This window comes from Myxocyprinus asiaticus, chromosome 17 (genome assembly GCF_019703515.2).
Source record: "Myxocyprinus asiaticus isolate MX2 ecotype Aquarium Trade chromosome 17, UBuf_Myxa_2, whole genome shotgun sequence".
NCBI classification, from domain to species: Eukaryota; Metazoa; Chordata; class Actinopteri; order Cypriniformes; family Catostomidae; genus Myxocyprinus; species Myxocyprinus asiaticus.
In genome coordinates this window covers 15,755,150-15,770,667 of record NC_059360.1, presented here as the reverse complement: position 1 = coordinate 15,770,667, position 15,518 = coordinate 15,755,150, and the positions used below count along the sequence as shown (strand labels likewise).

General features: G+C 38.7%; 1 protein-coding gene across 2 annotated transcripts; it reads right to left on the bottom strand.

Annotated features, from left to right (window-relative positions):
• Positions 1 to 4,127: 4,127 nt before the first annotated feature.
• Positions 4,128 to 15,387, bottom strand: LOC127454876 (protein ZNF365-like). Of its 2 annotated transcripts, XM_051722367.1 has the most exons (5): positions 15,067 to 15,387; positions 8,455 to 9,170; positions 7,776 to 7,947; positions 6,079 to 6,125; positions 4,128 to 4,613 (listed from the first exon to the last, which is right to left on the bottom strand). In XM_051722367.1, the coding sequence occupies exons 2-5, from the start codon at positions 9,156 to 9,158 to the stop codon at positions 4,472 to 4,474; spliced, it is 1,065 nt and encodes a 354-aa protein (XP_051578327.1). In that variant the 5' UTR covers positions 9,159 to 9,170; positions 15,067 to 15,387; the 3' UTR covers positions 4,128 to 4,471. The 2 variants fall into 2 exon arrangements, with proteins under 2 accessions (XP_051578327.1, XP_051578328.1); XM_051722368.1 differs by lacking the exon at positions 6,079 to 6,125 and having other exon boundaries at positions 4,464 to 4,613.
• Between the last annotated feature and the right edge of the window lie 131 nt (positions 15,388 to 15,518).

Sequence of the window (15,518 nt, the reverse complement as noted above, 5' to 3'; positions counted from 1 at the left end):
ATTGTTTAGACGTTTTGGTGGCAAGTTTCAACATACTTCTTCACAGATGTTTTGAAGATTTTCTTACATTTTAGAGCCCCCTCTCACTGGAAATTGATGAAATTGATTTGGCAATATGATTCCTCAAAACGTCCTATTGTCTACACATATACCCAATTTTGTGAAGTTTGAACATTGCACACAATATACAGCTCAACGAGACATTAAAGGGATTGTTCACTTAATGAAAATTGTCTCATGATTTACTCACTCTCATGACATCCCAGATGAGTATGACTTTCTTTCTTCTGCAGAACGCAAACTTTGAAAAAATATTTCAGCTCTGTAGGTCCATACAATTCAAGTGAATGGTGACCAGAACTTTGAAGCTCCAAAAACCACATAAAAGCAGCATAAAATAATCCATAAGACTCCAGTGGTTAAATCTATATCTTTAGAAGCGATATAATAGGTGTGTGTGAGAAACAGATCAATATTCAAGTCCTTTATTACTTTCAATCTCCACTTTCACTTCCTCATTCTTCTTCTTTTGTTTTTGGCAATTCACATTCTTTGTGCATATTGCCACCTACTGGGCAGGGAGGAGAATTTATAGTAAAAAAGGACTTAAATATTGATCTGTTTCTCACCCACATCTATCATATCACTTCTGAAGACATGGATTAAACCACTGGAGTCATATGAATTATTTTTATGCTGCCTTTATGTGCTTTTTGAACCTTTAAAGTTCTGGTCATCATTCACCTGCATTGTATGGACTTACAGAGCTGAAATATTCTTCTAAAAATCTTCATTTGTGTTCTGCAGAAGAAAGAAAGTCATACACATCTGGGATGCATGAGGGTGAGTAAATGATGATTTTAATTTTTGGGTGAACTATCCCTTTAGGTGTCACAACCAAAAATATATTGGCCCATATCTGCCAAATGATTACTGGTAAATAAATCAAAATTCTTTTGATAACTGTTTCTAAGATGTGTCTCTAGATGATACCAAATTTCACAGACAAATACAGTAAATTGGAGGAGTTTAAAACAATAGGATATCTAAGCTTGGGATCTCTGCGATTTACGGTCTCTGACGTCATTTTTAAGACAAACACCATATAGGGTTCCATGCTTTGTTGCTCTGACCCCTAATAATAATCACAAAAATAAAAAATGCCTATTTGAATTACGCTGAGCCACACAACACCTGCTTCCAAACTGTTCCTACACAACAGTGTTCTATCTTTTCCAACCATCATGAAAATATTTTCACATATTGCACAAGCCACTGGATAATGAATCATAGCATGCTCACAATAAAATACTGATGGATGTAAACTACCACATGCTTACAAAGCACTACTTTAGATCTCCTTTCTAAGTAAACTTAACTAGTGATACAAAAACATGAAGGAACCACAAAAGACAAAAAAGTTCTTAATCACAGTGTCAGAACTGAGCACAGAATAATTTGGATGACATTGCCATCACTTAACATAACATCACAAATAAAGATACTGTATCAAGAAGAATTAAACTAGTCATTTTTTACCAACATCTTTGCATTGGTACAGACACAACTTTCTGCTCAAAACTGAAAATCCAAGTGGCACTTTTTTTTAATGTTCATATGAACAGCTACATCAGGGCTCAGGTCTACCCAATCATGTCTCTCATAGACTTCCGGGCCTTACCGCACCACACTCAACCAAAAGCACTACCCTGTTCCACCAATAATAAAATAATTAAATCTTATATTTTTAACATTATATCTTATGTCAGTATTTATATAAGTGTACCTTTGACATCAGTGCATTGGTAAGTACATAAATCAAAGTGTAGTCCTATTCTCAGAATTGTTTTCAAATGGATTAAGTGCATTACTGTACACACACAACTTTCATTTATTTTTTACAAACTAAGGTACGAATGTAAATAATTTTCTGTGGTAATCAACAGATGCAAGTTGATAGGGCTCAAGTTAGTTTAAACCAGAACATGAATTTAATTTTGATGACAGAAGACAGGTTTGCCGAGTCTGCAGTTTTCCTGTGGAATTGGGGTACTTTTAAATGATTGCTGCAGGCTGGAATTTCTCCTGCGGTTTGAAGGCTAAACATATCACACATATTCGACTTGAATGTAAGAATTTTGGACCAATGAACTGCCAATCTTCTGCAAGTCAAAACAGGTAAGATGGAAACTATTTTTATGGTAACTATGAGTAACAGACCTACAAATGAAGTAAAACCAGCACAATACTGTTATATATTGGAATATATCTGGTCCAATACAAGTTAAGCGCAATCGACATCATTTGTGGCATAATGTTGATTACCACAAAACAATCAAGGTTACAGTGAGGCACTTACAATGGAAGTGAATGGGGCCAATTTTTGAGGGTTTAAAGGCAGAAATGTGAAGCTTATACATTTTATAAAAGCACTTTAATTCTTCTGTTAAAACTCAAAACACTATTTAAATTTTACAACTCAGTTTGTAAAATTGGATATAACAAAGCATAGCATACAAGCAACAAGCATACTGTTTATGTCTTGTGGCTATACTTTTGGAATAGTGGGTATTTTAATGTTTACAGATTTGCCCCATTCACTTCCATTGTAAGTGTCTCACTATAACCCAGATTTGTGCTTTTTTTTAAAGAAAAGGAGGGACAAGTCAAATGAATGCCTTCCATTAGCTGCATGTTTTAAAACGAGAATTCAACTTGACATTCTCTATTAAAGGGGTAATGACACGTCTTTTTTATTATTTTAAAATGTTCCTTAAGGCTCGCTTATAATATTAGTAAAGTTTTTTTCACAAAAAACAAAAAAAAAAAACAGTCATATATTTGTAAAACATGATCATTTTTCACCCTCATTCTGACCCTCTGTCAGAAACACTCAGTTTTGGTGCTGCTGCTCCTTTAAGACTTGACAGTAAACGCCCACTGTTATGATTGGCTATCTGCTCTTGACTGATCTGCTCTCTCTACATGCCATCTCACTGCTCACCGCTGCTGGGCGGGCTGTGGAAGTGATCAGGTGAAGTTGATGCCATTGATATGTTGTCGTGGAGGCAGTCAGATGCAAATGTCTACCACAGTGTGACATCATAATGTGGAGGAAGTAAAGACTGAGTCGTTTTGGCAGCTTTGTTTAAACAAATTCTCTTTTTGCAGCGAGAAGGAAGTTTTGAGTTTTTAAACTTACAGTATGTTTTTATAGTAAAATGAATGCTTAAATGTCAAAAGATCAAGGTCATTTTGTTTCCTCATGTCATGACCCCTTTAATGTTTCCTTTTCACTACTCTTTTAAAGGTCAAATGAGGCTAGCTAACCTAAGCAGAGAAACATATATCCCTTAAAGAGTAGCACCACTATTTAAAACACACAACAGTACCTTCAAAAAAAAAAAAAAAAAAGAAAAAAAAAGACCCAAGTAAGTTGTTTAGATATTTGCTACATTCTTTTTTCTATCTATAACAGTGCATTTTCAATGAGAGAAAGTTTGTAAACAAACAACAAACTTAAAGTGGCATAACTTCTGGCCTGTGCAACGCAGGTTTCGTTTCAGCCTCCATTTAGGTAATTTAACTTCATTCATTGTCCTGAACAGTAGTATTTTTTAGAAATCAAGCACATAACATTTCTTACTAGGTAACAGATCCTCTTTGTGTAACCAACCCATAGCAATACAGAAGCTATATCTACTTGAATAAGAGGGCTGTTTCACCATGTGTCCACCCTACAGCCAATGTGTAATTTTATTATTAAAGGAATAGTTCACCCTAAAATGAAGATTCTGTCATCATTTCCTTACCCTCATGTCATTCCAAAACCTGTACGACTTTCTTTCTTCCTAGAAACACCAAAGCAGAAGTTTAGCAGAATATCTGAGGCGCCCTTTTACATACAATGAAAGTGGATAGGGACCAGGGTTTCAAGTTCCAAAACGAACAAAAAAGCCCCTAAAGCATCATAAAAGTAATCTAGCTTGACAGCTGCGGTCACCATTCACTCTCATTGTATGGAAAAGAGCAGCTTGGACATTCTGCAATGACTTCTTTTGTGTTCCACGGAAGAAAGAAAATGATATAGGTTTGGAAGGACATATTGGTGGAGGGTGAGTAAATGATGACAGAATTTCCTTTTTATGGTAAACTATTCCTTTAATATACTTAACAGATGGATTATAATCATGTTCCAGAATCAAATAAGTATCAAAGTACTAATTTGCCATCTGCCATTAAACATCGTTGTATATGTGTCTAAAAACAAAACTGTTTCTAGCTGACACTGGTGAATAAACAAGACCAGTACCTTGAAGTCTTGCAAAACATCTGTGTAGGGGAGTTTTAAAAGGAGGTTATTAACTAGTTTTTTTCTTTTAATTATATTTACTTATATTTGTTAATATACTGAATATATTAATTGAATCAATTGTATTTGCATTTACATTCATTGCTATTTGCTCTGTCCCTAAACCTCATACCCATCTGACCTCCTCCACTGGTGCCAGCTCTCATAACCCAGTCTGCCCGCAGTTGCTTTGGACAGTCCCCATCCAGACTGACCATGTAGCTGCTGCTTCTCATCTTGCTCAAAATACTCTCCTGAAGACCTGTTGCCAAATATCAGCAAAATAAGATGAGAGACAAAAGATATTCTCCACCATCCACCACACATACTGTATGCACCAATATTAAACACATTTAATTTTCACACACACACACACACACACACACACTAAAGGGACAGTTCACCCAAAAAGTATTTTTTTTTTATTTTATTTTTTAACTATAAATCTCCACATTCACATTCACATTCTTCTTCTTTTGTTTTTGGTGATTCACATTCTCTGTGCATATATCGCCACCTACTGGGCAGGGAGGAAAATGTATAGTAAAAAAGGAATTAAATAATTACCTGTTTCTCACACACACTTACCATATCGCTTCTGGAGACATGGATTAAAACCACTGGAGTTGTATGGATTATTTTTATGCTGATTTTATGTGCTTTTTGGACCTTCAAAGTTCTGGTCACCATTCAGTTGCATTGTATGGACCTACAGAGCTGAAATATTCTTCTAAAAATCTTTGTTTGTGTTCAGCAGAAGAAAGAAAGTCATACACATCTAGGATGGCATTAGGGTGAGTAAATGATGAGAGAATTTTCATTTTTGGGTGAACTATACCTTTAAAGGTGCTATATGTAAGATTGACAACAAGCGTTTGAAATGGGTACTGCAGTCCAAATTCAGAATATTGGAGAGTTGTCTGCCTCGCCCCAGACTCGAAGCTCATGCAGGTTGCCAGAATGTTGACACGCAAATTAGCCAACTCAGCATCCGTTTTAAAGGATTCCTGGGCTTTAAGCTGTCTCCATCTTCCAAAGGCATCTCCAATATTTATCCTTATTTTAGTAAGCCTCTGGTCATGGTGGTTTTAGACAGATGGCGAGGCTTTTTACGTCAGGTGGAATCTGTTATCTCTGATCCAGTTAGTTTGCTGGCTTCCATGGCTGCAGCACGCAGTGTTGTTTGCCTGCAAACTTGTTCAAATCTGGCAACCCAGCAGTGTCAAAATACTATTGGTGAGTGGGCAGTGGGCAGGATCGCACAGGCCAAAACATAAACAAAATTTCCGGCCCGGAATGGAAACTTCGAAGTAGAATATACTGGCTGTAGCATTGTTATCGGAGAAGCCAGTATTTCAACTTAGCATGTTTCCCAAATCTCTAATGACATATTATGGTCATTTTATGATTTAGTACAGTACAAATATTACATATTGCACCTTTAAGACAAAATAAAGGAAAAGAAGACCACACAGTAGGACAATCATTCCTGATGGCAGAGGGCAACATGATATTCCTCTGTCTTGATAGAATCAAATGAATTAGTAACAGTGGACAGCCTGTCTGTTACAGGACACTGAATCAAGTGTCCTGAATCAAGTGAGGACATGACATTTGTCAAAGTACAGAAAGCATGAAATTAAAAGGCTGCATGAACAGAAAGCTAAATTACTTATTATTGGCTTGACATGATTTTTCCTCTTAAAATAAAACCAATGCTGCAGTACCTGCTTTGGGTTATTCTCTGCGGACCAAGCTCAGGTGACATGGGCACCTAGAATAATGATAATAAAGTTACAGTAAACATGCACATGGCTGACATATTTCTTAAATATTCTAAAAGTTAAAGGTGCACTTTAACATTTTCACATGACCAGCTGAATACTACTTTATCTTGGACGCTTTCACTCACATATAGTGAATAGTGCATTTTTACAATGGCATAGGTATCTGAATATTTCTGCTTTTGTGTGGGATGCTGCCTCCTTGCCCCTAGGTGTCAGTATAAGTGCAATACAACTGTCATATCGGCCAGCGGAACAAACAAAACATTACTGAGTGCACCTTTAGTCATAGAAATCTTAAAAAATACTTTACATGGGCCAAGTCAGATGATTCATTATGAGGGATGACATAAAATATCAATAAATTGATTATTGATCGGCACGTTATTTTATGGATATATTTTTGAGGCGTCAATATATTAAAATTAGCCTACATTTAAATTAAAAGCTTAATATGTGTGCATTCCAATTCACTCAGTTGGCCTTCTGTTTAACACTCTGGTGTAATAGCGTTAGGAGACCACAAGGGGGTGATATAACATTTACTATTGTGGGTAGGAAAGGCGCAGGTATTGCACACCATGGCTGCATCTTTAACCAGGAAAATTCTGCCTCCAGAGGCTGTATAAGGAGGTAGGAAGGGACCCAAGCACGTCCGAATCCAGTGTTCTTGTCACATCCTGTCTACTGAGATACCCTCATCTGATCGATTTGGGAAGGCAGAATAGATATATCCAGCAGTTGAACTACAGAAATAAAATGGTGGCCGAAGATGCAGTTGATAGCCAGTTTGTGTATAAAACATTGATTCCATTTCTAGTGAGAAAGTAGCATTGTAGTTATTTTATTTTAAATTTTTATCCCCTTTTCTCCCCAATTTGGAATGCCCAATTCCCACGACTTAGTAGGTCCTCGTGGTGGCGCGGTTAATCACCTCAATCCAGGTGGCAGAGGACAAGTCTCAGTTGCCTCCGCTTCTGAGACAGTCAATCCGTGCATTTTATCACGTGGCTCATTGTGCATGACACCGTGGAGACTCCCAGCATGTGGAGGCTCATGCTACTCTCCGCGTGTATATATATATATATATATATATATATATATATATATATATATATATATATATACACACATACACAATATATCATCCAGTGATGACAAGAGTAAATAATATAATGTCATTTGATAATGATTTGGGTCGAATTTAATGGAAAACTATGCAAGCCGTGCCCCGTTGTGCTGCAGAATTTTGACGCTGAGCATTGGCAGTGTGTGTGTACCATCGTAGAAAATAATTAAAATGCGCCGTGGTCTGCCAGACACGTCCAGTGTGTGACCCCCTTTAATTTACCCTGCCCCTCACACTTTACCAAAGTTGTGTTGAGAAATATGTTTGAAAAGACAAAAATTATTGTGCAACGTGTAGCCCTATTTATATCTGAAAAAACAAATCCAGATATATATTGATAATCATCAGGAAAATCTTCAGATTATTGATGCGTAAAAAAGCATCGATCCCAAGCCTATTCATTATCTATGGAAATATCTTTTTATTTGGTATATTCTAAGAGGAAATAAAAGTTGGCTGTATATGGCTACACAGCCCACGTAGTATTTTAATGAGAGTTTTGGTGACATACAGGGTGAGCTGTGCAACAATGCCTGTGGGGGACGCTCTGATAATATTCCAGTAGTCTCTCGGCCAGCGAAATCCGCCGCAGGAGGCCCTCAATGAACCGTCGCAAACGAACCTTCCCGCATAACTCATGCTGTGCCGCTGCTTCCAGAAATTTCTGAATGGTAATGACTTCCCTGCAAACAGAAGAAGGTTACTGAAGAATGGCTTTTTGAAAATTAAACATCCACACATCAACTAAGTGTCAGTCTAGAGTAGGGGTTCTCAAGTTTTGCTGTTAGAGTTAGGTTTGAAGTTTGGGTAAAGAGAATATTAATGTAATTAATATGATTCTGAAAATAAGACCTGTTTCCTGTCACATCCATTCAAACAAGCTTGCTCGGCGAGTCACAACTGTAGTTCTAGCTTCAGCCACTAGTAGAAGCAGTTTGGACATTCAGAAAGCATACACTTATTTTAGCAGACAAAACATTCGACCTCCTGAGGTCAATCTGATGTCAACAGCAAAAAATGTCAGTGTTTTGAATAATGCACTATTTGCATTTAACATTGTTTTTTTCCTGCTGTGCCCTATCAAAACATATGTCCAAACCATTTTTGGGTCGCAACACACCAGTTAAGAACCACTGATCTAAGCTTGTAATATTCATAAAGATTAAATTATATTTAAAGTCTTCACTCACTGTTCCCTCCTCTCCAGTTCATGTTCCGAGATGCTGAGCTGTTGCCTCAGTGTGGCGATCACCACGACTGCGGTGTCTACCTGTCTGCTGAGTGCCCGTTCTCGCTCCAGCACTTCCTTTTTTTCCTGGGCCAGGTGATGCGAGTGAGCACGCTCACACAGTATGGCCGTGTCTGTCTGAGCCAACTCTGAGCTGAGCTGCTGAAGACGTTGCTCCATACTGTTATTGGCTGTCCTCATCATCCCATCTAGTCTCTTTTTCACAGACACCACTGGAGCCGAAAGGGGCCCCACACCAGTTGATGCTGCCCCAACACTGATGCTCCTCTCCGGGGATGTCAGTTTCGGCTCAAGGCGCAATTCTGGAGTCGGGTCGGCATTGAACATGAGTTTGTGCTCTCCTCTCCCATTTGAGTTTGAGTTAGTATTTGTGCCAGCATAACATACTTTATGCGTGTCAGAACTGGAGCCTTCCATGTGGTCCACGTTACGGTGATCTCTTGTGTAAAGGAGGCTGATGTCATGGTTAGTGTGGAACGGGTGGCTGTACTCTAGGTGAGCTCTGAGAGTGGCTACAGTCTGAAAACTTTCATGCTCTCCACATCGTGGGCAGCGTAATGGATACTGTGGAGGGCCCCCAGCTCCACACACCTGGCCATTCTTCACAGACAATGCTGTGTTGCGTGTGCACACTTTCTGCTGCATGACACAGATAATCTAACAACAACCACAAAAAAATGTTTGGTACTTCAAAATTTTCCACAAAAAAAACAAAAAAAAAAAGAAAGAAAATCTTACAAACCAAGAAGTGAAGGTTTAACTGGTTAGCATGGTTTAGTTTGCCCCTGCTGGTAGAAACCTTAACTACACCATCTGGTTCTAAAACCTTTTCCTGTGGTGACAGACTTATTAGTCAGGTGGCATTTATGGCTTAGATGACTGGCTCTAGAATTTCTGTTGTCCCATGAGCAAAGATTTCAGATTTCAAATTGCGTATTTCCGGGGGGTCATGCACCAGTCGAGCAACTGCCATTGACAAGAAAGGGAATGCTAACAGATAGCTTTTAACAGATGCAGGTATTATAAACCCCAATGATGGAATATTTTGGACATGTCTAATCTGCTCTCTACAGACCACATGTTTGGCTGGACCTTGAACATTAAACTTGAGTGAGGAAACAAAATCACTAATGCAAGTATCTGTAAAAGTAGACTAATATATCAGCAATATATTTTCAAACAGTTTAAGTGTTCATTTAGACAGTTTAAATGTCTATTGCAAGAATCTCCAAGAGAATGCCTATTTAGAAAGGAACTCCACAGGAATCAATAATTGGTGATAAAATTGTTTACACTTTTTAATATTTTTAGGGCAAAATGTAAATACATGACCTGTCATTTTTAAAAACAGACCCCATTTAAATAATACCTATATGCAGGTGTATATATACTCACTGAGCACTTTATTAGGAACACCTGTACTCCTACATATTCATGTGATTATCTAATCAGCCAATTGTGTGGCAGCAGTGCAATGCATAAAATCATTCAGATGCGGATCAGGACCTTCAGATAATATTTACATCATCCATCCGAATGGGGAAAAAATGTGATCACAGTGATTCCGACAGTGGCATGATTGTTGGTGCCAGAGGCTCACCAAAACTGGACAGTTGAAGACTGGAAAAACATATCCTGGTCTGATGAATCTCGATTTCTGCTAAGGCACACAGATGGTAGAGTCAGAATTTGGCGCCAACAGCCTGAATACATGGACCCAACCTGCCTCGTGTCAACAGTCCAGGGCTGCGTTTCCAAAAGCATCATAAGCTTAAGTTTATTTGTAGAGGCCACTGGCGCCAATGGTTTCTACTACCTAGGCTTACAATGTTTTTGGGAAATGCAGCCCAGGCTGGTCGGAGTGGTGTAATGGTGTGGGGAATGTTTTCTTGGCACACTTTGGGCCTGTTAATACCAATCAATCATCGCTTGAATTCCACGGCCTGTTTGAGTATTGCTGCTGACCATGTGCATCCCTTCATGGCCACAATTTACCCATCTTCTAATCGCTACTTCCAGCATGATAATACATCATGTAACAAAGCAAATGTTGTCTCAAACTGGTTTCATGAACATGACAATGAGTTCACTGCACTTCAGTGGCCTTCCCAGTCACCAGATCTGAATCCAATAGAACATCTTTGGGATGTGGTAGAACGGGAGATTTGCAGCAAGAATGTGCAGCTGACAAATCTGCAGAAATTGCATTATGCAATCATGTCAACATGGACCAGAATCCCAAAGGAATATTTCCAACATCTTGTGGAATCCATGCCATGAAGAATTAAGGCTGTTTTGAGAGCAAAGGGAGGCCCTACCAAGTTTTAGTATAGTGTTCCTAATAAAGTGCTCTGTAAGTGTATATACTGTATATATACTGCCTGGCCAACAAAAAAGTCGCAGTTTGGATTTAATTAAGCAGATACTTAAGAGCCTATAATTGGATCATTATTGCAATGATTAATATGTTTCAGCTGGCAACAATTCTTTTAACCCTAACTGATGCAGTGTGTAGCTTCTCATTACTTAAACAACCATGTCGGAAGCTGTATCCAGTGGTCGTGGAAAAGATGTCACTGTGTTTCAGAGTGGCAAATTACTGGCCTGCATCAAGCAAAGAAAACAACTAAGGAGATTGCTGAAATCACTGGAACTGGGTTAAGAATTGTTCAACGCATAATTTTTTTTTCTCCCCTTTTTTCTCCCCAATTTGGAATGCCCAATTCCCAATGCGCTCTAGGTCCTCATGGTGGTGCAGTGACTCACCTCAATCCAGGTGGCAGAGGACGAACCTCAGTTGCCTCCGCATCTGAGACCGTCAATCCACTCATCTTATCACATAGCTTGTTGAGCACATTACCACGGAGATATAGCGTGTGGAGGCTTCATACTATTCTCCGAGGCATCCATGCAAAACTCACCACGCGCCCCACTGAGAGCGAACCACATTATGGCGACCACGAGGAGGTTACCCCGTGTAACTATACCCTCCCTTGCAACCGGACCAATTTGGTTGCTTAGGAGACCTGGCTGGAGTCACTCAGCACGCCCTAGATTCGAACTTGCGACTCCAGGGGTGGTAGTCAGCGTCTTTACACGCTGGGCTACCCAGGCCCCCTGTCCAACGCATTATTAAACCTGGAATGATAGTGGTGAACCGTCAGTTTCGTGGAAGAAATGTGGTCGGAAAAAAATCTTGAATGATCGTGATCAAAGATCACTAAACGCTTGGTGAAGTCACATTGTAAAAAATCGACAGTAGAACTCACGGCTATGTTTAATAATGAAAATAAGAGCATTTCCACATGCACAATGCTACGAGAATTTACAGGATTGGGACTAAACAGCTGTGTGGCTACAAGAAAGCCACTTGTTAGTGAGGCTAATCGTAAAAATGACTTCAATTTGCTAGAGAGCACAAAGATTGGACTGTGGAGCAATGGAAAAAGGTCATGTAGTCTGATGAGTCCAGATTTACCCTATTCCAAGGGGTAAGAAGGGAAGTGCATGAAGCGATGCACCCATCATGCACAGTGCCCACTGTACAAGCCTCTGGAGGCAGTATTTTGATCTGGGGTTGCTTCAATTGGTCAGGTCTAGGCTCAGCAATGTTATTCTGCAATAATTACCTGAATGTACTGAATGACCAGGTTATCTTGTCAATGGATTTTTTTCTTCCCTGATGGCACAGGCAAATTTTAGGATGACAATGCCAAGATTCATCAGGCTCAAATTGTGAAAGATTTGCATAAGGATTCATTTTCACAAATAAATTGGCCACCACAGAGTCCTGACCCTAACCCCATTGAAAGTCTTTAGGATTTGCTGGAAAATACTTAACGGAGTGGTTCAACTCTCCCGTCATCAATACAAGATCTCAGCCAAACATTTATGCAACTCTGGATGGAAATAAATGTTGTGACATTGCATAAGGTTGTTGAAACAATGCCATGACGAATGTGCGCCATAATCAAAGCTAAAGGCGGTCCATCGAAATATTCGAGTATGCAACTTTTTTTTTTGACCAGGCAGTGTATACAGTTGAAGTCAGAAATTTACATACACTTTAGTTGAAAATATTAAACCTAATTTTTTAACCACTCCACATATTTCATATTAGCAAACTATAGTTTTGGCAAGTTGTTTACATCTACTTTGAGCATGACATAAGTAATTTATCCAAAAACTGTTTCCAGACAGATTGTTTCACTTTTAATTGACTATAACACAATTCCAGTGGGTCAAAGTTTACATACACCAAGTTAACTGTGCCTTTAAGCAGCTTTGTAAATTCAAGAAAATGATGTCAAGCCTTTAGGCAATTAGCCAGTTAGCTTCTGATAGGATAATTGGAGTAAAATAGAGGTGTACCTGTGAATGTATTTTAAGGCCTACTTAAAACTCAGTGCCTCTTTGCTTGACATCATGAGAAAATCAAAAGAAATCAGCCAAGACCTCAGAAAAAAAATTGTGGACCTCCACAAGTCTGATTCATTCTTGGGAGCAATTTCCAAATGCCTGAAGGTACCACGTTCATCTGTACAAACAACAGTATTCAAGTATAAACACCATGGGACCACGCAGCCATCATACCGCTCAGGAAGGAGACGTACTCTGTCTCCTAGAGATGAACATAGATTGGTGCGAAAGTGCAAATCAATCCCAGAACAACAGCAAAGGACCTTGTGAAGATGCTGGAGGAAACAGGTAGACAAGTATCTATATCCACAGTAAAACGAGTCCTATATCGATATAACCTGTAAGGCTGCTCAGCAAGGAAGAAGCCAATGCTCTAAAACCGCCATAAAAAAGATAGACTACAGTTTGCAAGTGCACATGGGGACAAAGATCTTACTTTCTGAAGAAATGTCCTCTGGTCTGATGAAACAAAAATGTAACTGTTTGGCCATAATGGCCATCATTATGTTTGGAGGAAAATGGGTGAGGCTTGCAAGCCGAAGAACACCATCACAACTGTGAAGCATGGGGGTGGCAGCATCATGTTGTGGGGGTGTTTTGCTGCAGGAGGGACTGGTGCACTTCACAAAATAGATGGCATCATGAGGAAGGAAAATTCTGTGGATATATTGAAGCAACATCTCAAGACATCAGCCAGAAAGTTAAAGCATGGTCGCAAATGGGTCTTCCAAATGGACAATGACCCCAAACATACCTCCAAAATTGTGGAAAATGGCTTAAACACAACAAAGTCAAGGTTTTGGAGTGGCCATCACAAAGCCTTGACCTCAATCCGATGGAAAATTTGTGGACAGAACCGAAAAAATGTGTGCGAGCAAGGAGGCCTACAAACCTGACTCAGTTACACCAGTTCTGTCTGGAGGAATGGGCCAAAATTCCAGCGACTTATTGTGAGAATCTTGTGGAAGGGTACCCAAAAAGTTTGACCCAAGTTAAACAATTTAAAGGCAATGCTACCAAATACTAACAAAGTGTATGTAAACCTCTGACTCACACTAAAAACTGAAATAAATAATTCTCTCTACTATTATTCTGACATTTCACATTCTTAAAATAAAGTAGTGATCCTAACTGACCTAAAACAGGGAATGTTTCTACGATTAAATGTCAGGAATTGTGAAAAACTGAGTTTAAATGTATTTGGCTAAGGTGTATGAAAACTTCTGAATTCAACTGTAACATTGTTTCTATCCTCATTTTTCCTCAAATGCATTGCTAAAAAATTAAAACACATTGAATACATATATAACATTATCGGTGTTCTTTGCTGTCCAGACTAATTATGAAAATATAAGAGGATTGATTGAGTGGCGTTTTATATTAAGGAAGGTGAAATTTCATGTCATATCTACTACATATGTGAATATAATACAATGTAATGATGGTATAATTTTATTTATATATATGTAGATATTAAATCGGCATAAGCGACTGAAAACCCCATATAAATCAGCCACTCAACCTGAATCCCCCTCTTCTGTAACATATGTTTCAATTTTACTCAAGTGAGCAGTTCACGAGGCCTAAGACATAATGTATGAATGTATGACAGTATGTTGAGAGTGACAGACAGAAAATTACCACCAAAACTGTTTGTCGACTTGCCTGCATCATATCTTTATAATGAATATTTCTAGCAGAATGGGCTGTACGTTAAGGGAAACAATGACAGTACAAGTGTTTTACATTACCATGATAATTGCTTGGTAACAAACAACTGTAAAAAGACTATACTGATTACAGTTTCCATCGATTAATAATGCAATCAAATGTTCTCTCTTTTCAGCATGCCCGTGGCTTAAACAGGTTAATGTTACAGCTTCTGCAAATCAAATGAATGGATGTGGTAGCAACTACAGATTAATTGCACTGTGAATGTTATATTTTTGATCACCTATGTGTAAATTAATTTGTCACATTTTAAAAACCCATGTTCCATACTTTTATAAAACTGTCACACAGCAAGATGTATGTGCGATCTACTTATGAAACCAGGCAGAGTCTGAAATCAGACAGGTAGTGAGCTGACATTTTCCATAATCTATAACATATGACAGCAGGCATGCAAGCGTACCTTAATGGACGAGGTCCAGTGACACGTTGGCGCGTGCTGCTGGGATTTTTTACTGTAACCTTTGATCAAACTCTTGATCGTTCGGATTATCTGTTGCTTGATATTTTTTCGCGAACCCTATTGGCTTCAGATACAGTACAAATATATCTAGATGTATGAAGTCATCTCGTTGTCAGTAATAGCCTGACAGCAGCGAGAGGTGACATTGATATAATTTTAAGGGATACTGAATGTAATTTTCATATGTAAAAAGCTTGCAAGATGTCATAAATTCATGTGTTAAATTACAATCGTCCTTAGATGATTCAGTAAGCACTGAACAGATTTGATGAAACACTGAGGATTCATTAGAATGCAGTGCCGCAGACGATCAGTTTGACCTATTTGAAGACAGACGGGGGGGTTAGTAAAACCCCCCACACAGTATTAACACAAACAAACTCTATGAACAG

What these genes read in the sequence shown, in the direction of transcription:
- LOC127454876 (XM_051722367.1), bottom strand. Translation starts at nt 9,158, where the DNA reads ATGCAGCAGAAAGTGTGCACACGCAACACAGCATTGTCTGTGAAGAAT. An exon ending in GAACTGGAGAGGAGGGAACA is followed by an intron (nt 7,948 to 8,454) that starts GTGAGTGAAGAC and finishes TTCTGTTTGCAG; the next exon opens with GGAAGTCATTACCATTCAGA. An exon ending in CAGAGAATAACCCAAAGCAG is followed by an intron (nt 4,614 to 6,078) that starts GTACTGCAGCAT and finishes ATTTGGCAACAG; the next exon opens with GTCTTCAGGAGAGTATTTTG.